Source organism: Puntigrus tetrazona, chromosome 9, assembly GCF_018831695.1.
Source record: "Puntigrus tetrazona isolate hp1 chromosome 9, ASM1883169v1, whole genome shotgun sequence".
Taxonomy (NCBI): Eukaryota; Metazoa; Chordata; class Actinopteri; order Cypriniformes; family Cyprinidae; genus Puntigrus; species Puntigrus tetrazona.
The window spans coordinates 15,084,233-15,101,753 of NC_056707.1; the positions used below are offsets into that span (position 1 = coordinate 15,084,233).

Genomic DNA, 17,521 nt, shown 5'->3' on the forward strand with positions numbered 1-17,521 from the left:
TCCGCTTGTTTTGGTTGACTGCGAGTAAATGGAATAAATATCTTCATCTTTACCTTTCCCAATGACAAACAAAAGGAAGATGGGAAAGGTTAATTGCTCCATTTGAGGCAAATCAAAACGGAATGTTCTTTCTGTAAACCCGAGCGAGACATGTATTGACTCCAGGATAACGTTTCATCAGCTGACACCAAATGTGTCTCCATTAGGTCCAGAGGTCCACAAACCTGTTGGAAAAAATACTGATCAAATATAATCTTTGCGTTGCCTACTTCTCAAATTTGTGATGAGCTAATATTATAAATGTAAAATGAAATACTGGATTTTAAATTTGTGATAAGAAACTCAAACTGACTGTATACAGATTAGTTTAATAGATGTTAGTACACAATAATAATACTATATGGTAAATATCTGATTTCCTTACTTGCTTTCATGATGCATATGATGTGTACAAAACTCAAGATTATTGCAGAGATAAAATTATTGAAACTATTATTGAAACATCCGTTAACAATAGCAAAATTATTAAGTGTATTTTTTAAAAAACCACTTCACTTTTTTGTATTTTTATTTATTTATTTATTTGGTGGTGGTTTTATTTCAGTACTTAATCGTTTTAAGAGGTTTTCATTTATTGTAACAAGATATTGGTATTTAACTCAGAAATACTGACCAATTTTTTTTTTTTTTTGGTAAGCGTTGTTTCCTAACAGACATTAAGAAACAACACAAGGGAGGGTGAATTCCATTATTTTCTGACTTTTGTATTGTGGAAGTGAGATGGTCATATATTTTGTGGATTTAATCTGATTGCTTTCTCAGTGTGGTGGGACGGAGGAGATCATGTTCCAGTGTGAACTTCTGGGTCAACATGGATCAAGTCCTTTAAAGGAAGCATGGTTCAGGGAAAGTTCACTCTTATTTTCGTTTCGCCATGAATGCAAAACAAAAGGAGAATTCCAACATTTGTTACAAATTTGCCACTTTTTAGCCTGAGGCAAGTGCTGTTTTTAAAGGTTCCCAAGTTGGGAGACGGAATCTGTTATTAACTATGGTATCAGAAATAAAGAGAGAATGCTGGATGATTTGATTGTTGTGCTGAAGAGCAACATTTTCTATGTTGACCATCTTAAATTTTATTCATTCACGCTTCCTTCCACTGGCTGAGATAAAAAGATAAGACTTCCGAGATCCCCATTTCTTCTGTAACTTCCATATACTTCAACCAATGTGATATACAGTCCATAATGTACAATGAGTTTTGTGTAAAATCTACGGCTAATTTATTTGGTGCAACAAAAAAATATACAAATGAAGATTTGTCAGACCCCCCCTAAAACCCCCTAACAATTTGCACCCTGGCTGTAACCCTCTTTCTTAATAACCCGTTGGCTGTATCTGCATTGCATTTTGCGGCTAATTTCAGATGTTTACCTTTTGAGTAATACAAACCACTCAGCTTTATCTAATAAATAAATGCAAGCAAACATTGCATTCTTCCTCTAGGGGTGAAAATCTTGTTTATTTGAATTTGTCAGCATCGTGCTCAGCAAAACGTCATGGATAGCCTTGCTTCTCCCTTTGTGTGGAAACATATCTCAGATTTACAAAAAATAAACGAAAAGGAAAGGAAAAAGGATGTAACTATGTTTGGTACTGGTGACATCCAGTAGTTGAGTGGACAGGGCATATCTCAGACACAAGTGGATCTCATGAACCATTGTTGTGCTCTAATAGCCTACTTTTGAGGACTTTTTGTGCCGGGCTATTTAAGGACTCAGCATCCAGCACATGACAAATTGTACTCGTTCTTTTGTGAAGGTCCAGCTCTTGTTCTCCCTTCGTCCTCAGTGGCCCCATAATCGCTGTTTACAGAAGCGACAAACAGCAGAGAATGCTCATGCATATCTCAGCTAAATGACTGCAGTGTCCTCTTGAACATATGAGCACAGGCCGTCCTGTTTTAAGTGAAAACCTTCTGTGTTGTCGCATGATGGGGATTTCAGTTTTAAACACTTGATGTTATTCAGCTTTGTTTCCAACTTGTTTTTCAGAGCTCTATCATGCTGTCATAAATTAAAATCAAGCCACAGCAAGTAAAGCCAAGTAAAATAAAGTTAGTGTAATTTAAGTTTCTTAATAACAACAACACAAAAAACTCACTGTGTATCACTTTAAGTGATAGTTTAGCTAAAAACTGAAAATGGTCATAATTCACGTTCTTTCAAACCTGTGTGACTGTATTAAAAGTAACATAAAAGTGTGCTGGCGGTATATGATTGCGTTATATGAATCTGTCTTGAGACAATCATTTTTATCATGCAAAATTGGAAAGTTAAAAGACTTATTTTGTAAGATGGACCCAAGATGATACTTTCATATTACTTTTTATCATATATCTTTTTCTGTAGAAGAAAGTACATGTTTGCAATGACATGGGGATGAGTAAACAATGACAGAATTTTATTTTGCGGTCAACTGACCTATTAAGTATTTCATGTTAAGTTAAAATGAAGCTTGCTGCTGCAGCTTTATAGAAAAAGCCTTTTCCACTCTATACCTTCATCAAATACGGTGTAAACATTCCGTAAGCAGATCACACCACGGCTCAGAGGCTAAACGTCTGCTTTGTTCACAATCCCTTGCTCTTCCTGGAGCTAAAGTTGATGTGACATTTTGTCCATTTTTTTGTCCAAGTTTTTTCTGCTTTTGGCATTGTTGTGGGAGGAGGGAGGAAGGCTTTTACCATCACATGCCATCTATTGAGGTCTTTCATAAATAATTCAGCTCAGTACATTGAAAGTGATGACAGCAAAACTGTCATGCAATCTCCCTCATAAGATCAAAGAGGTGTTTCTATAGGAGGAGGAATTTCATTTTAGGAGGTTCTGTGGGCCGGGCATGTGATCGTTTCTTGATGGGTACTCCTCAGCTCTCCTGTGACTAACTCAGACAAAGTGTTGTATTTAAAGCGACAGTTCATCCAAAATTAATATTTTATTATCCTTTACCCACCCTCATGTCATTCCAATAACAAAAAGTCTAATAGCCGAAGACGTACATTCGTGTAACAAAAAGATTTTTAAAACATTGATAATGCCAGATGCCATTGTTTTTATGTGGCTTGTTACCAGTCGCAGTCCTTTTTCACTTAAATTGAATGAGAAAGAGCAGCTTGAAAATTCTGCTCCAAGTTACATTTTATCTTTTATGGATTAGAGGAAATTATAAAGGTGAAAGAATTGTTTTTGGACAAATTATTCTTAACCACAGTTCATTTATGGCCTGCCACATGCTGGGAAAAGATTCTCATGAATACATTAAACAGCAAATGCCAAATATGAACAGAGGCGGCGCTGTAAAAATAAAAAAGATTCCTAAAGAGGTATCTATAATAACAGTGAAATCCCTTGCTGGAACATTTATATGAAGTAGGATGATGTCTCTATTTCTGTTGCGTGATGCGATGTGGAAATGATTCTGTCACATCTGAACAGGCTGATATGGTTCAAACTCCTTACAGTGTGAATGGCCCCAGGCCTGACCGTATCTAGCGCTGCTCCTTTTCATGGCTAACTCTGAGCATGGAGTTTATGGCCTCTTCTGTTTTTAGTGTGTGAAGTAAAGAATTTCCGTTTCAATTTCATGCCTGTCAGGGATAAAACATGATAAAATGCAATGAAACGCAGCTCATCTGCCCAGTCTGTAAATGGACTAAACTGATGCACATGACAGACTTTGGTGGTACATGAATAAGTGAGCTTTTAAAAAGGCCTTGGGTCGTAGTGAAAGCACTCTTCTGCTTTCCTTTTGGCCATGAAAATGAGGCCCTGTTTAGTCACTGGAAAAGCAGGGAACAAAACCTTGAGTTAATGAAGGCCTCTTTCAATCATGTCCTGATATGCCATTGTAATGCAAGTGCTGTGAAATATAGACAATGCCCTGAAAATGAGCTTTTCTCCAGTAACAACCAAAAGCAAGAACAATTATTTCTCATTTAATTGTTGTTAAATTGTAGATTTATAGGTTTATTTAAAAAAATATATTGATCATTCATAAATAGTATGTCTTTTATATATTTAGTTTTTGTCTTGATTTAGATTTTTTTGATTTTGTCTCAATGTTTGATAAAACTGTGAATGGAGGGTCTAAGTAACCAGTTCTCTCCATAATGTGTGTATCATTTGAGCAACTCAGCGTATTTTGAATGCATTCTTTATGCAATTAGTGAAAAAAAATGCTGGGACAGAATTATCTTTTTGCAAAAAATCAGGGGAGATGTCCCCAGTGGCTGAAGCGCCCTTGATACTGTAACAAACCACACTGATTTATTACAGACACTCTCTGTGAAGAAGTATTTCCGTAAAAGGCCTTTTTGTTATTCCATTTTTGTCAAAATTGGAGGAGAAAAATGCATGGATGAACGGAACATACAATGTGTGAAAAATATCTGACAATCAGCTCAGAGGGGTATTTTTCCCCCCTCCGTCAGACTTGCGCTTGTTGTGTCATTAATCATTGTGTGATCTTGGTCACTCATTTCAAGTAATAAAAGTTTCCATCATAAACGCACAACAGGTCTGAGTCACTCAGTCACACTAGCTTCCAGCTATGACTCCTATTAAATCAAGCAAGCAGAACGTTTCCTAAGGCAGCCGTTGCCTTTTAATTTCCTGAAGAACCTTAGAATATCATTCATTACCAGAACTACACATATTTGGTTTTTAAAAGTCTCATAAATCAATAGTGGCCTGACTGCAATAATTATAACAAGTTAACATGTAATTTCCAGGCTGAAAGCCGCATGGCCGGATTTTAGCATATGCAAACGAGGTAATTCAAATAGTGTAGGGATATTAATACGGAAGGGCAGGTAACGAGGTACGGGCTATGAATTATGCATCAAAAAGTGGTTGATCTTCAATAAAGGAAATGAATTCACTGTGTAATCTAATTAGTTATGGAAGTCTATTATGTCGAGCAGCAGAAAGCAACTGTCCTTGAAAAGGAATTTATTTACAGTACATGTTAGCTCTTCGGAATGGAATTGCGTTCTGGTCCGAATGTTAACGGCAACCTCTGTCTCTCACCCCTCCCCTTCTTTCTCTGCTTCCCTCTGCCTCCCCCTTTTCCGCCACTTCACTTCTGTTTTAGCTCAAGACCCGGGAGGCCTCCGAAACGGACCCAGAGTGTGACATCGCCGGAGAACCCTCACATCATGCCGCACTCGGTGCCGGGCCTCATGTCGCCGGGAATCATTCCCCCCACAGGTAACGCACACGGACCTCCTCCCGCGCCCCGGCCCGTTCTCGCAGCAGCCCGCTGCCCATCCGTTAAATGGCACGCTGCAAAATCTGACAGCCCTCATCCAAACTACCAGCCAGAACCATTGACCGTCCCGGCCGACCCCCTTCCCTTCACAGCAAGACCACCCCCCACCCCACCCCTGCAACCACAGCTCCAGAATAAATTGGAGTGGAGAGTTCTTCTCTTCCAGATTATTATAGTGGATGCCGCATTCTGCCTTGAGTGGATTTTAATTAGCCCGATTAAATCCACTTCACTGCTGTATGTACATAGGCCGATGTGATGTTAAAGTAAGCTTATCGCCACAAGAATCAACAACAACCGTTTGTGCCTTCAGTTTGCCTGGAGCAAGTCTTATGCTTTTGTTCTATTTACGGCTGGTTTTCATTGTAGCGGCTTTGAAGTCGTTTGCGAGAAAGGGTCCTGATTTACATATCGTGCTCTCGGTTGTACTGCCATCTTTTAATAACACACAGTCATTAGGTTATGGTTCACTCCTTGTTAATGTACAGTTAACTTCTGGTTAAGACCCTCTTGGGGATTCTTGAGCAATTATTGAACACAAAGCCATATAGTTATCATTTTCAAACGTAAGTCAATTTTCTTTGCAAAGTATGATGTTTTCTGCATCTTCTGGGCAAATTATCTTGCTGTCGCAAAACAAGCTACTACAGAGTCTTTATACAAGCCGCTCTTCATGATGACTTTACATTTACATGCATGCCTTTTTACAGAGACTTTATCCAGTCTGACCTACAGTGCATCCAAGCTTTGCGGCTTCGCAGGAAACCAAACTTAAGATCTTATAATACATTATATATGTATGTTAGAATGCCATAATGCCTTCAAGTGCACATGGCAAACTAAATGTTACTTAAATAAAGCAAACTGAAAGAAAGAAAAGAAAGCTGAGTAATTAGCTTTATCTTTTTTGAAGTCCTCTTTAAAACGACTATACCTCTTCTTATCTCTCTTTTACAGTTATTGAATTGCATCATTTAAAATTATAATAACTTGTAAAATCATGCATTATAATTCACCACTACTTGCTTTCTGCACACAAAGATTATTGATATATTTTATATTTATTATTAATATTATGGATTCTTCCAACATCACAACTTACCAACTCATTTATAATCTAGAATTCTAGGGTTTTTCCACTTCTTTTCCAATTTTCTTGGTCATTCAAATGCTTGCATTAACAAAATTTCCAGCTTCACTTGAAAGGTGCATTAATGAATGTTTTTATAAAGTGGTTCTAATTTTTGAATATTTCATTGTTCTGCATTTGAATGTGAATGTGCCCAAATCTCCACCAGCCTAGGAGATCTTTCACACAATGAAGCTTTAATAATAAGTCTGTGGTTTAAACAATATAATGTTGTTAGCAATGGCAATATCATGGATGGAGTTCACACCGAATGTCTGCCAAAATCTTAAAATGTGAACCTAAAAGCTCTCTTTGAATTCAGTGCTAATCAAAAATCGTTTTAGCCTAAACCTAATGAAATGAATGAATTGCTGAATTTTCTTTTTGTTTATTCTTAGCAGTGTAAGTGTAGCATTCTTTCTCTAAACTTGAAATTGAGGACAAACTATTGAAATTCCAGCTTGGCAACAGAACTGGTAATCTTGAACAATGCCACTGAAGCATTAGCAAACCATTCGGCTTGGGAAACCGCATCCAGCTGCCCCTCCATGTTTGAGTGAGGTCAGCCTATCAGTGTCTTGTTTAGAAACAGGAACTCAAAGGCCATGTGGTACAGGATGAGAGCATAGGATGAGAGTCTACTCTTATTTAGTCCTCAGCAACCACGACAAAAACCCTTTGATATCCAGGCCTTTAAACCATGAGAGAGGCTCTGATCTTGACATTTTGGTTGGAACTTCTGAAGAAAAGTAACATTTTATACAATCAGGTTTGTAAGGGTCTTTGAATGTTTGGTTGACGAAGCCGCATGCAATGAGCAGATGCAGTGAGATTTGCTTGCATTCGACTTTCACAGATCCGGGTTATCTCAGACAGCACTAGCAACAGTTAAAAACAGCATGAAGTTGTCCAAATTATTTTGTTAATGTAACCTTTATCATAAAGCGGTGTAATTGTAATGTTGGCAAATGTTCAGGGTCTTTGTGCACAACAACGTTTTAAAGCAGCACTTGAGATGTTTTTCTTCCATAGCATGTCATTTAACACCACAGTCACTCTACTAAGAATAGAATCCAGCTCCCTGATGATTTCTGTTATACTGAGCAGGTAACTTTATAGTTAACAAATATAATGCATACAAAATATATCTAAATGTCTGGGGTCAAGATATAAGATGTGCAATAAGATTTCTTTTTTATTTAAAATGAAATAAATATTATTCCAATTTTGAAAACAGTATACATTCTAGTGTAAATGATTCCCGATTTATAAAGCAAATATATATATATATATATATATATATATATATAAATGACAGTACACAATTTAGGTATTTTCAAAATCTTTACAAACATTTGTGTTTTAAATCATTTTTCTAAATGTTTTATTCAACAAAAAATATTGAAAAAAATATTATATATTAAAAAAATTATATTTAGAATAGGGTCCACATAAATATGAACAAAGGGTTTTTAACATTAAATTATAAATATTTTTGAGCACCAAAATCAGCAGCATATTTGACTGATCTGAATGATGTGGCAATGAAGACTAGAGCTGCTTAAAATGATTTGTCATTACAGGAATCATTTACATTTCATAATATATACTGTAAAAAAATTTATAATATTTCTATTTTTTAGAGTCTTCTTTTAAAAACAATTAAAGCACCAAACCAAGAATTTTGAACACAAACACACAAGCACTGTGTATGGTTGGATAGACAGACAGATAGATAGATAGATAGATAGATAGATAGATAGATAGATAGATAGATAGATAGATAGATAGATAGATAGACAGATAGATAGATAGATAGATAGATAGATAGATAGATAGATAGATAGATAGATAGATAGATACACACACACTTGACACTTTAACTGTCTCACAGCTATGCAGGAAATGACATCATGGTATCATTCCATCAGTCTGTCATCAGGTGGACACAGTCAACTAGAAAAGCAGCGAGACTGAGAGAATCGACACAAAAAGAGGTTAATGAAACATGTAGCCCTTCACGCAGATGCAAGATTACACTGTCATAAACAGATCAGTCAACTCTAATTCGACTCTCCTCACACCCAGCGTCGGCAGCTCATAATTGATGTGCGGTATTTGGCTCTAATGCAGATGGAACAATTCAGATGCATTAATTCACCCAGTCCTCACTGGCACAACCTCAGCTATGAGCGTGCAATCGGTCCTCAATAGTCACTGAAACGGAGCTCATTTCTGCAAATATACTGGGTAAATAGAGTGAAATTTGGCCTTGGTCTCTATTAGGAGCCCGCAACATTAAGTCAGTAGATAAGCACTTGCTTATCATAAGCATGGCTAAGTCACTCTTTGTGTACTGATGTGAAGTTAATCTGATCTTAATTTAATTACACTATTAGTGGAAGGAGGCACATACATTCCTTATTTGTTATAAGAATGTTCTGACATTGAGCAGGTATGGGGCAGCCCGCATGTTAATTAATAATGAACATTCTGACAATATTCAGAGGCATGACAGCGTTAAGCCAGTCTGCTGCTGGTTCCTTTGCATATTAATAGATCCTTCATTATTATTTAATATGACAGCTGCTCCAAGGGCTACGATCAGACCCCATCTCTATTATTTGCTGTTTTGTGCGCAGTATGACAGTACCATGCGATTCTTTATTTGTCAAAGTCCCCTCCCCACACCGCCGTTTGCGCCCGTCTGCCCGCTCGTTCTCTCTCAGGCTCAGCTGTTTATATATGGCTGAAGAGATCCTTGTGTCTGTGAGAAAACAGACGTGGCTGTCTGAATCTAAAGGTGACTTTCAAAAGTCGAAACATTGCGATCTGGTATTGGTGCTTTGCATACTAATGAATGCTAATTGAGGAAGGAGTGGGTTGCTCGTTGTGATGTTCAGACGTGCACGGGCACTACGAGTGGACTTGTTGCTGATGTGAAGAACGGTTTGTGGATGGGCTCTCTGATGTAGATGTTACAGTCAAACACCCTTGTAGCCTACGATGGATGTTATTTGTGATCTAATGAACCAAATTGTCTCTCTGGAACGATATTGAATGATAATGTAGAGGAGGATCCATAAACATGAAATTTCCTCTTGCATGTTTGTAAGTCTGTAGCAGTGCTTCCCTATTGGTTTTATTTCATTATTTATTTATTTTTCATTATTATTAAAAATTTTATTATATCTGATTATTTACTGTCTCAAAAACGTGCTATAAACCACATTTATCCTATATGAACTAATATTTAATCTAGCCTGGGTAGTATCTACTTTTGTGGTGTTGTTGAAAATGGCAAAAATTTGATCATTCATTTTTTCATTTGTTTATGAAAATCAAATATTTTATAACATCTGTTTACAATTGTTTTATATCTAATTATATATGGTTTCAGAAACATGTCACAAGCCAGGTTTATCCTAAACTAATATTTCATCTTGTCTGGGTGGCATCACCTTTTTCCTTTTAGCTGTGTTGAAAAATGTCAAAAATGTATTTATTTAGATAATATATGTTATAAATAATAGTTATAATTTTATTATATCCAATTATATATTGACTTTAAAAAATGCAAGGGTTATGCGAACAAAGATTTATTCTAGTACTGGTTGCATCTGCCATTTCCTTTTTGTTTAAAAAATGGCTAAATTTGATTTATTTATTCATTTACTTTTAATATTTTATAATTAGTATTATAATTTTATTATATCTAATTATCTGTTGCAGTTTGTGTATTGGTTTGTTTTTCAGAGGTGGAAAGATCATTTTGTCCTAAATTCCGAAATATTTGACAAGCTTATTTTGCTATTTCTGAACAATAAAATGGTTTGAAGCGTTTTTTTTCATTGCTATTTTTGACTTGATCATTTCTGATTGACAGTTCACCAGTGAAGAGCCACTAGTTTATGTTCCAATAAACTAATTGAGCAGGAAATTATAGTAAGCTGTTTATTGATAAGATCCACACCTGCAGGATATTCCATATAGACATATCCATTTTAAATAAATAAAAATGGAAGATGTGTTTAATGCATTAATAGAGTGCATACAGTAATTGCCGGACTAAAAATTCCTCTAAATGCAACTCAATTGCCTGACTTTTTCACGCAAAGCAACCAGAAGGTGATTTTATTCTTTTTTTTTTTTCTTCTTCTCAGGTCTCTGCTCCGAATACATCTCATTTAGAAAACAGTTGACTCTCTCCCATTAGACGCAAATGAAGATTGACCTTCAGTGCGACTGGAGGCCGTATTTATTATGAGTGGAGGGGGGGAAGTAGACCCCCCCCCGCAGCTGTAGGGCATGAATATACAACAGCAAACGAGAGCGGCCACTCCGACACCGTGTATACGATTCATCAATATGGTACTGATGTACTTTAAAATGCAAACAAGCTCAGAAAGCTGGTGGCATGCAATGTTGCCCACACCATCTGCCTATCTGCTGCTGGGGAGGCAAGGTGGCGTATTAATGCCACATGTTCGATATCTTTCTTTTTCCCTTTCTCTTCACGCTCAGGAAAGGAGACAGAGGCCAAATGGCCACAGTTGAGTCATGTCAGTGAATGTGACAGTTTAGTGATGATGAATTTACCAATTGGCTTCCCTCATGTTGGGGGGGGTGGGCAAGTCAAACGGACCATGAGTGTGTCTGGGATTGATGGTACATTAGAGGATTTGGGGACTGTTTTCTTGGAAAAATTTAATCATGAGAAATACATATAATATCTCTCAAATTAGCAACAAATAACAGACGTGTAATTATATGGAAATAGCACTTACAATGTAATGTACTGTAATTTTTAGCAATATGGTTTATTTATCTGCCACAATAATGTGGAGATAATTGTGGGGTGCTTTTCTTTAATATTAACGTGCAAGTTAATTAATTGCCATATCTTGTAATTAATTGGATTTATTTGGAACGTATTAACAGGATAATAAATATATATACAGAATGTTGCAATGCATTCAGTTATGACATGTAATTTTTTTTTATGAAGTTGCTCAGCCCTTATCCCAGAATCCGCTTTGCCTTCTAATCTCATACATGAGACTATTGTACTGTAACCATTTTCAATACACTGTACGTATAAAACGAGACGGCGATCACAGGATTCACTGAACACCGCTGGAAAAAAAACCTCAGCTTTGATTCATCCATTCACATCATTTCATTAATCTTCATTCATGGATTCAAGGTCTCTTTCAAGGATCCTCCTTTTACTTATTGTGAGTCTTTCAGGTGTTTTGTCATTGAAAAAGAGTAAATGACGGCGAGTCAGTTCTTTATCCAATCTCCCCGTCTCCACTGTCCTCCTTTTAAACAAATCAAACAATGGAAAAAAATGATGATTGCCACTGGAGCAAAAAGACTTTGAATTGCAGCGTTCCTGTTCATTCAGAGGGAATGACAATGGATTTGAAGTCAGATGAGAGCATGTTTCACACACTCGCGTGTGTATGTGTGTCATTTGAGCGCGTCCCACTGTTTCAGACTGTTTGTTTTCACTTTGTCGTACATCCCCACCCGTTTATTTACAAACAGAAACCATGGCAACATGTCAGTCCTGATATGTTCTCCTGACTCCATCTGTCACCATCAAAGCTCAACGGCGTCATCTTTGCATTTAGAGAGAAAAAGAGATGGAAATCAGAGAAGACGTACATGACAGTGAGGCTTTCAGCAGAAAATGTTGCATCAGTCCAATGGGGCCAGCTGTGTAATCAAAAACAGCAAAGCTACCATCGTGATGGGATGCAAATGATCTGCTCTAGTTAAGACGAGTTAGGCTAGTGATGGGAGAAAAGACGGTGTCAAACAGTTAAAGAGCGGGAAGCAGTTTTCTCCCTTTCTTTCTGAGGAAAAGCCCCTCTCCAAATATTGTGCGGTCTTAAAACTGTAAGTTTAAAATTGTTGTTTTGCATGATTATGTAAATTATATTTAAGTACTGGATACTATTGAATACTAAAATAATTGTATACATTTAATTATTATTATTAGTTATTATTTTGGATGGCATATTTTGAAGTAATTCTTGCCCAAACAATAATATATAATAATGAGACAATCTAAATGTTTGGGGTCAGTAAATTCTTTTCATTATTGCTTTTTTTCCCAGCAAAGACACATTAAAATTCATTAATATTGTGAAATATATTACAATTTAAAATATCTTTCCTATTTTATCGTAAGATGTTATTTATTTATGCGATTCATTCATTCTTTGTGTCAGAAATCATTCTAATATGCTGATTTGGTGATCGATTTTTTTATTCTTATGTGTTATATTTGTAACCTTTTTTTCTGGAAAAATTTTCTTAAAAATAAAAGGATCAAAAGAACAGGATTTATTTAAAACAAAAAGTAAATACATAATGTTTTCATTAAAATGAAATGAAAATCAAATGATCAAAACAAATAAAATCTTTTCACTTTATGTGTTACTGTCTGTTCTCCTGGATTATATGACTTAAAAAACATTCTGTAGGCATTTTTGTTTTAAGCCCATTATAGTTGAACCTTTATGATGCTCTGACTCCATCTTTATGTTCTTTTGCTGTAGGCCTCACAGCCGCCGCCGCAGCAGCCGCAGCCGCCACCAACGCCGCCATCGCAGAGGCCATGAAGGTGAAGAAGATCAAACTGGAGGTGATGAGCAGCTACCACGGAAGCAACACCCAGCATGGGGCCGACTCAGAGAACGGAGACCTCAGCTCCAGTGTGGGTGAGTCACCATCCGCCAGCAGCATGACTCACATTGCATGCAGGCCTGGTATTAGCAAACGTCTCGCGATCCGTCACAAGTGGTCAAGCAAGACACTTCGCAGTTTACGCTTAGGAGTAACATACTTCTCAAATGTGACTTCTGTGATTCATTGTGATTAGATCATGAGAGGAGAGTCTTATGACTAAATGTTGATAAAGAAAAAAAACAACAAAGACTATTTTTGTTCTATTTACAGTACTGTATGCATTTGACAATTTTTCAGTTATGTACTATTAACTGTATTTCAGATACTTGCATGTTGCTATCAAGTCTTTTGAATTTATATGTATGTATGCACTTTCCCAATTTTTTACTGAAAAGTTATTTTCTTGTAAGGCCACATGTAGACACAATGCTGAAACCCTTGTTTTAGCACAGGGCACACGAGTATGTGGGACTCATCAGGAGAGATTAATTTAAAAATGCACAATGAATCAAAGTTTGTAATGCTGGTGTTAACAGGGTTGACAATTCTGCCACTCCTTCTCCTCTTCACTGTATGACTTTCTTTTTTTTTGGAGTACAAACTTTTTGTCCACGCCTTTTCCATCATTTGGGTCCAAAACACACATCATCTAATCTTCAAAAGAGAGTCAAGTTTTAAAGTTTAATTCATGTTTGACTGAACTATCCCTTTAAGAACAAACTGACCTGCTGTTATAAAACTAAGCATAATTCCTGCTATTTACCTACGTAAAATTCTTCAAATATGTTCTTGAACATAAACTGCGACGTCCAAATCGATAAGGAAAGCTTTGTGTAATCTTCTTTCGAGCAGTCAGTTTGTTTGGTTTATTCCAAATTCATCATTAGCAGGTAATGCACTTTTAAAGTAGCTACACATCAAATGCATCCATGAGCACTTTATCCCAAAGCTAATAGCTATTAAGCGAGCCGCTAATTCAATTTGGTGAAGAAAATTGGTTTTGAATGTCCCCCGCTCCAATTAATCGTTTCTCAGATACATTCCGATTTTTTCTCTCTCTTTGCAACATTACTTAAAGCCATTTTTTGTGGAAATTACACTGTTATATTAAACCACAAATCCATTACAAATGATTCAGTTACCATAATCCCCGAGCTGAACTGTGCGCGTGTTATTTCCATTGTGAATATCCACCCTGCGTCGAGGATTTCCCAGCTGCATTTGACACTAGGAGTTTGGGCAAAACACGGCGCGCTCTAAGCAGATTTATCGAAAGGAAGCCGCGTGGAGCTGAGGTCACTCGACAGCGAACGGCGGCGGGGGGCCGCGAGGTCACCGAAATAAAGATAAATGCGAATCGGAATAGGCGAGGCTGCGGCAATGGGGCTAATAAGAAACTGTTTTTATCTTTTTACAATTTAAATTGTAACCTTGAGCACGCAGACTCCCTGAAGAATAATAATTCCGGGCCCAGCGGTGAGCGAAGGAGCCGAACTAGAGAGGCATTAGAAGCTCTGAGTGAAATATATGGCCGCGACGCCTCTCCGGCCCATCCACAATCAATTGGATTCTTTTACTTTAATATTTACTCGCAGCGATGAGATGCTAGTCTGCATGGTGATGAACAGTCTACCTCTGGCGTTTGAAGGTGACCTGTCACCGCGTATGGACAAATCTCTCGCTCGCAGAAATGTAGAAAATAAATCATTAAAGGCAGGCGGGCCTCTCATTCCGGGATTTAAATCACTCCCAGATTTATGATTTAAATTAATGCTTCGTTTGGTCAAAAGAACGGAGGCTGAGACAAATGATGTTTGGTACTGAAGCCATCCTAATATTGATTACTGGATGTCAGTGCAATCTCTTGTTTATATCAAGCACTCTCCTGTGACGGGGTGGCCAATAGGAGTCACCCGCATGATAAGAGGGCAAAATATAGCTGCCTCTATTCAGCCAGCCAGAGGCGAGAAACAAGCTCCTTTCAGCCTTTAATTGCAACATAAATTAGGTTTTTAAGTGAAATAGACAGTGTTTTCCATTCCCCTTCTCCGAGCGAATTCCCTCACTGCTTCGGATCATTACGGCATTAAAACCGAAAGGTCATTTCGCCTGAGAACCGAGAGAGATATCGCATCTGGGTGTTTTAAAAGAGTGCCAGAGAAAACACACAACTGTGAAAATAAACTCTTAGCTGCGGTGCGGTGCTCTGCTGACTTCTGCTTTTTAGAGCGCCCGTGATTGGCTCGGATGCTTTTGGACTGTGAATGCCTATTATGTCCTGCTTATAGGCGCTTTCTGCAGCTGGAGTCCAGAGTATGAAATCATTCGACAGATATACAGATGACTTTAGAACGGAGGAACTCAGCTAAACTTTCCAGTGGGCAATGTCATGAGTAGGAAGTGAGCCAGTGCTATATTAAAACAGCTGCTTGGTTACATGTGAGTGTAATTAATTTTTTAAATGTCTTACATAGACGGGTTAACACAGACCACACCATCAGCATTATTATTATTATATTTCATGTATTTTTTGTGAATAATAATAATTATAATAATTTATTGCTATTATTATTGCTGTTGTTGATGATGATGAGGCTGATAATATTATGATTTTTTTAATACTACTACTGGTTGTTTGTGTTGTGTATGTGATGATCAAGTGGAATTATAAAACAAATATAATTATTATTATCGCCCTTTTTAATATATTTATTATTTTTACTGTATTATTGCATTTCTGTAAGTGATGCACAAATGAGTTCTGAAAAGTTAAGCAGGATTTCTGTAAAAAAAAAAAAAAAGTTTTTAAAAACAGTGGTAAATGAAATGTGTGGTAAAACGGTTTATTTGAAAATATCATATTTATACAACTCCTAACAATTTCTGAGTGAAGTTGTTTTGAGATAAATCCTGCATCATTTTTATTCAGTGTAGGGTGTTGTTTACGGTCACTACTGTTTTTCCCCCTTAAATATGAATCCTTTCTGTTCCTCCGCTGATATATATTCTGATGGCGATTTTCAGTACAGTCTAGAACAGATTTAGTCTGAAGTGTTGATAGTAAGTGTGTGAAGGACATTGTACTCTCCTCTGGACTTGTTGGTGTTGATGCAAATTGGCTGGGCTAATGTTTCTTCTGCATTAAATATTCAACTCAATCACTCTCACCGGCTCGCATCACTATTATTAATTACAAAAACAGAGAGAAAAACAGTCAGGCAGTTTAAGTTGGAGCCAAGTAGCCAAACACCCTGAGCGAGAGAGGAGGAGGCGAACGTGATTAAGCTTAGCGCTCGCTTCCCTTTTCATTCTTCCCCAGCCCTTTTTTCCAAGGAGGTGGGGGTTCCCTTCTCTTACAATGTGGATTGTTCCATTGACTCACAGGAAACGGCACAATTACAGATCACAAACCAAGCAAAACATGTGCTGGAAGACACACAAACAGCATTGAATTGACCTGAATCAAAACCAGCACCTGCCCTTTTCAAGCAAGATGAATTGTTTGTTTATTTATTCATTTTTATTTGCTTTCTTTCCTTTCTTGCGACTCGCGCATTTGCAGCCTTCGGGTGAAGAAATGGAAGGAGGTGAAAAGAATCTCTCTCTTGGTGGCCACTGGGTGCCATTTTGCATCTGATTCCTTGCCACGGCAACGTTAATGGACCTTAAATCCTCTCCGTAATTAGATGGGGGAATTGTGTGTATCACCAACCAGATGATGCTGCCATAATGAAATAAGCGACAAACTTTCAGGCATGTATGTGCGCTCGCGTGGGTTTCTGCTATTCAGCGTGCTCAGACCCGGCCCAGACCTGGCGCTTAGCGTTTTGGGGAGCATGAGCGAGCCTGTCACGTCAGGGCTGGTGACAGGTGTATATGTTAGTGACAGAATTAAAAGTGAAGGGAGGGGGGGTGATGGGTGGGCCTCCCACCATCGATGAGGTCAGGCCGCTAATTCCACCAGGCTTCTTCTGGCAGAGGAGGCCAGCACTCAAGAGATGGATCTGCAGAGAGACCGCAGCTGTAAGCGTGGAGGAGCTAATTGGTCCTTATCTTGCTGTCCCATTCATCTTCATTTTTTACCAATTACCGAGCATTATCTGTGTTCTCGGTTGGATATGGGAGTTAATCCTTTTTGGTTAAGCTGCTGGTGCAGCTTGCAAATTTCCACTGGTGGAGCGGGTGAAAGAGTCAGAGCGAAAAACAAACTCGGGAAACTTCTCATCATTGTACACAGGAAGGAATCGATTGGAAATGACATCACGGGAGGGAAAGAAAAAAACAGCGGGGAGGTGGGGAATCAATTATTGGTGTTATAATTCAAGCTCTTGTTTGCAAACGTTGCAGCGCCATTGATTT

At 37.6% G+C, this 17,521-nt stretch overlaps 1 protein-coding gene across 9 annotated transcripts in view; it reads left to right on the forward strand.

Annotated features, from left to right (window-relative positions):
* Positions 1-17,521, forward strand: part of dachd (dachshund d) — a 103,136-nt gene that overhangs the window by 43,249 nt on the left and 42,366 nt on the right. For all 9 annotated transcript variants that reach the window (XM_043248905.1, XM_043248906.1, XM_043248904.1 and 6 more), the window contains exons 2-3: positions 5,155-5,270; positions 13,033-13,194. In XM_043248905.1, the coding sequence (XP_043104840.1) occupies positions 5,155-5,270; positions 13,033-13,194 (278 nt within the window). The remainder of the gene's footprint in view (positions 1-5,154; positions 5,271-13,032; positions 13,195-17,521) is intronic.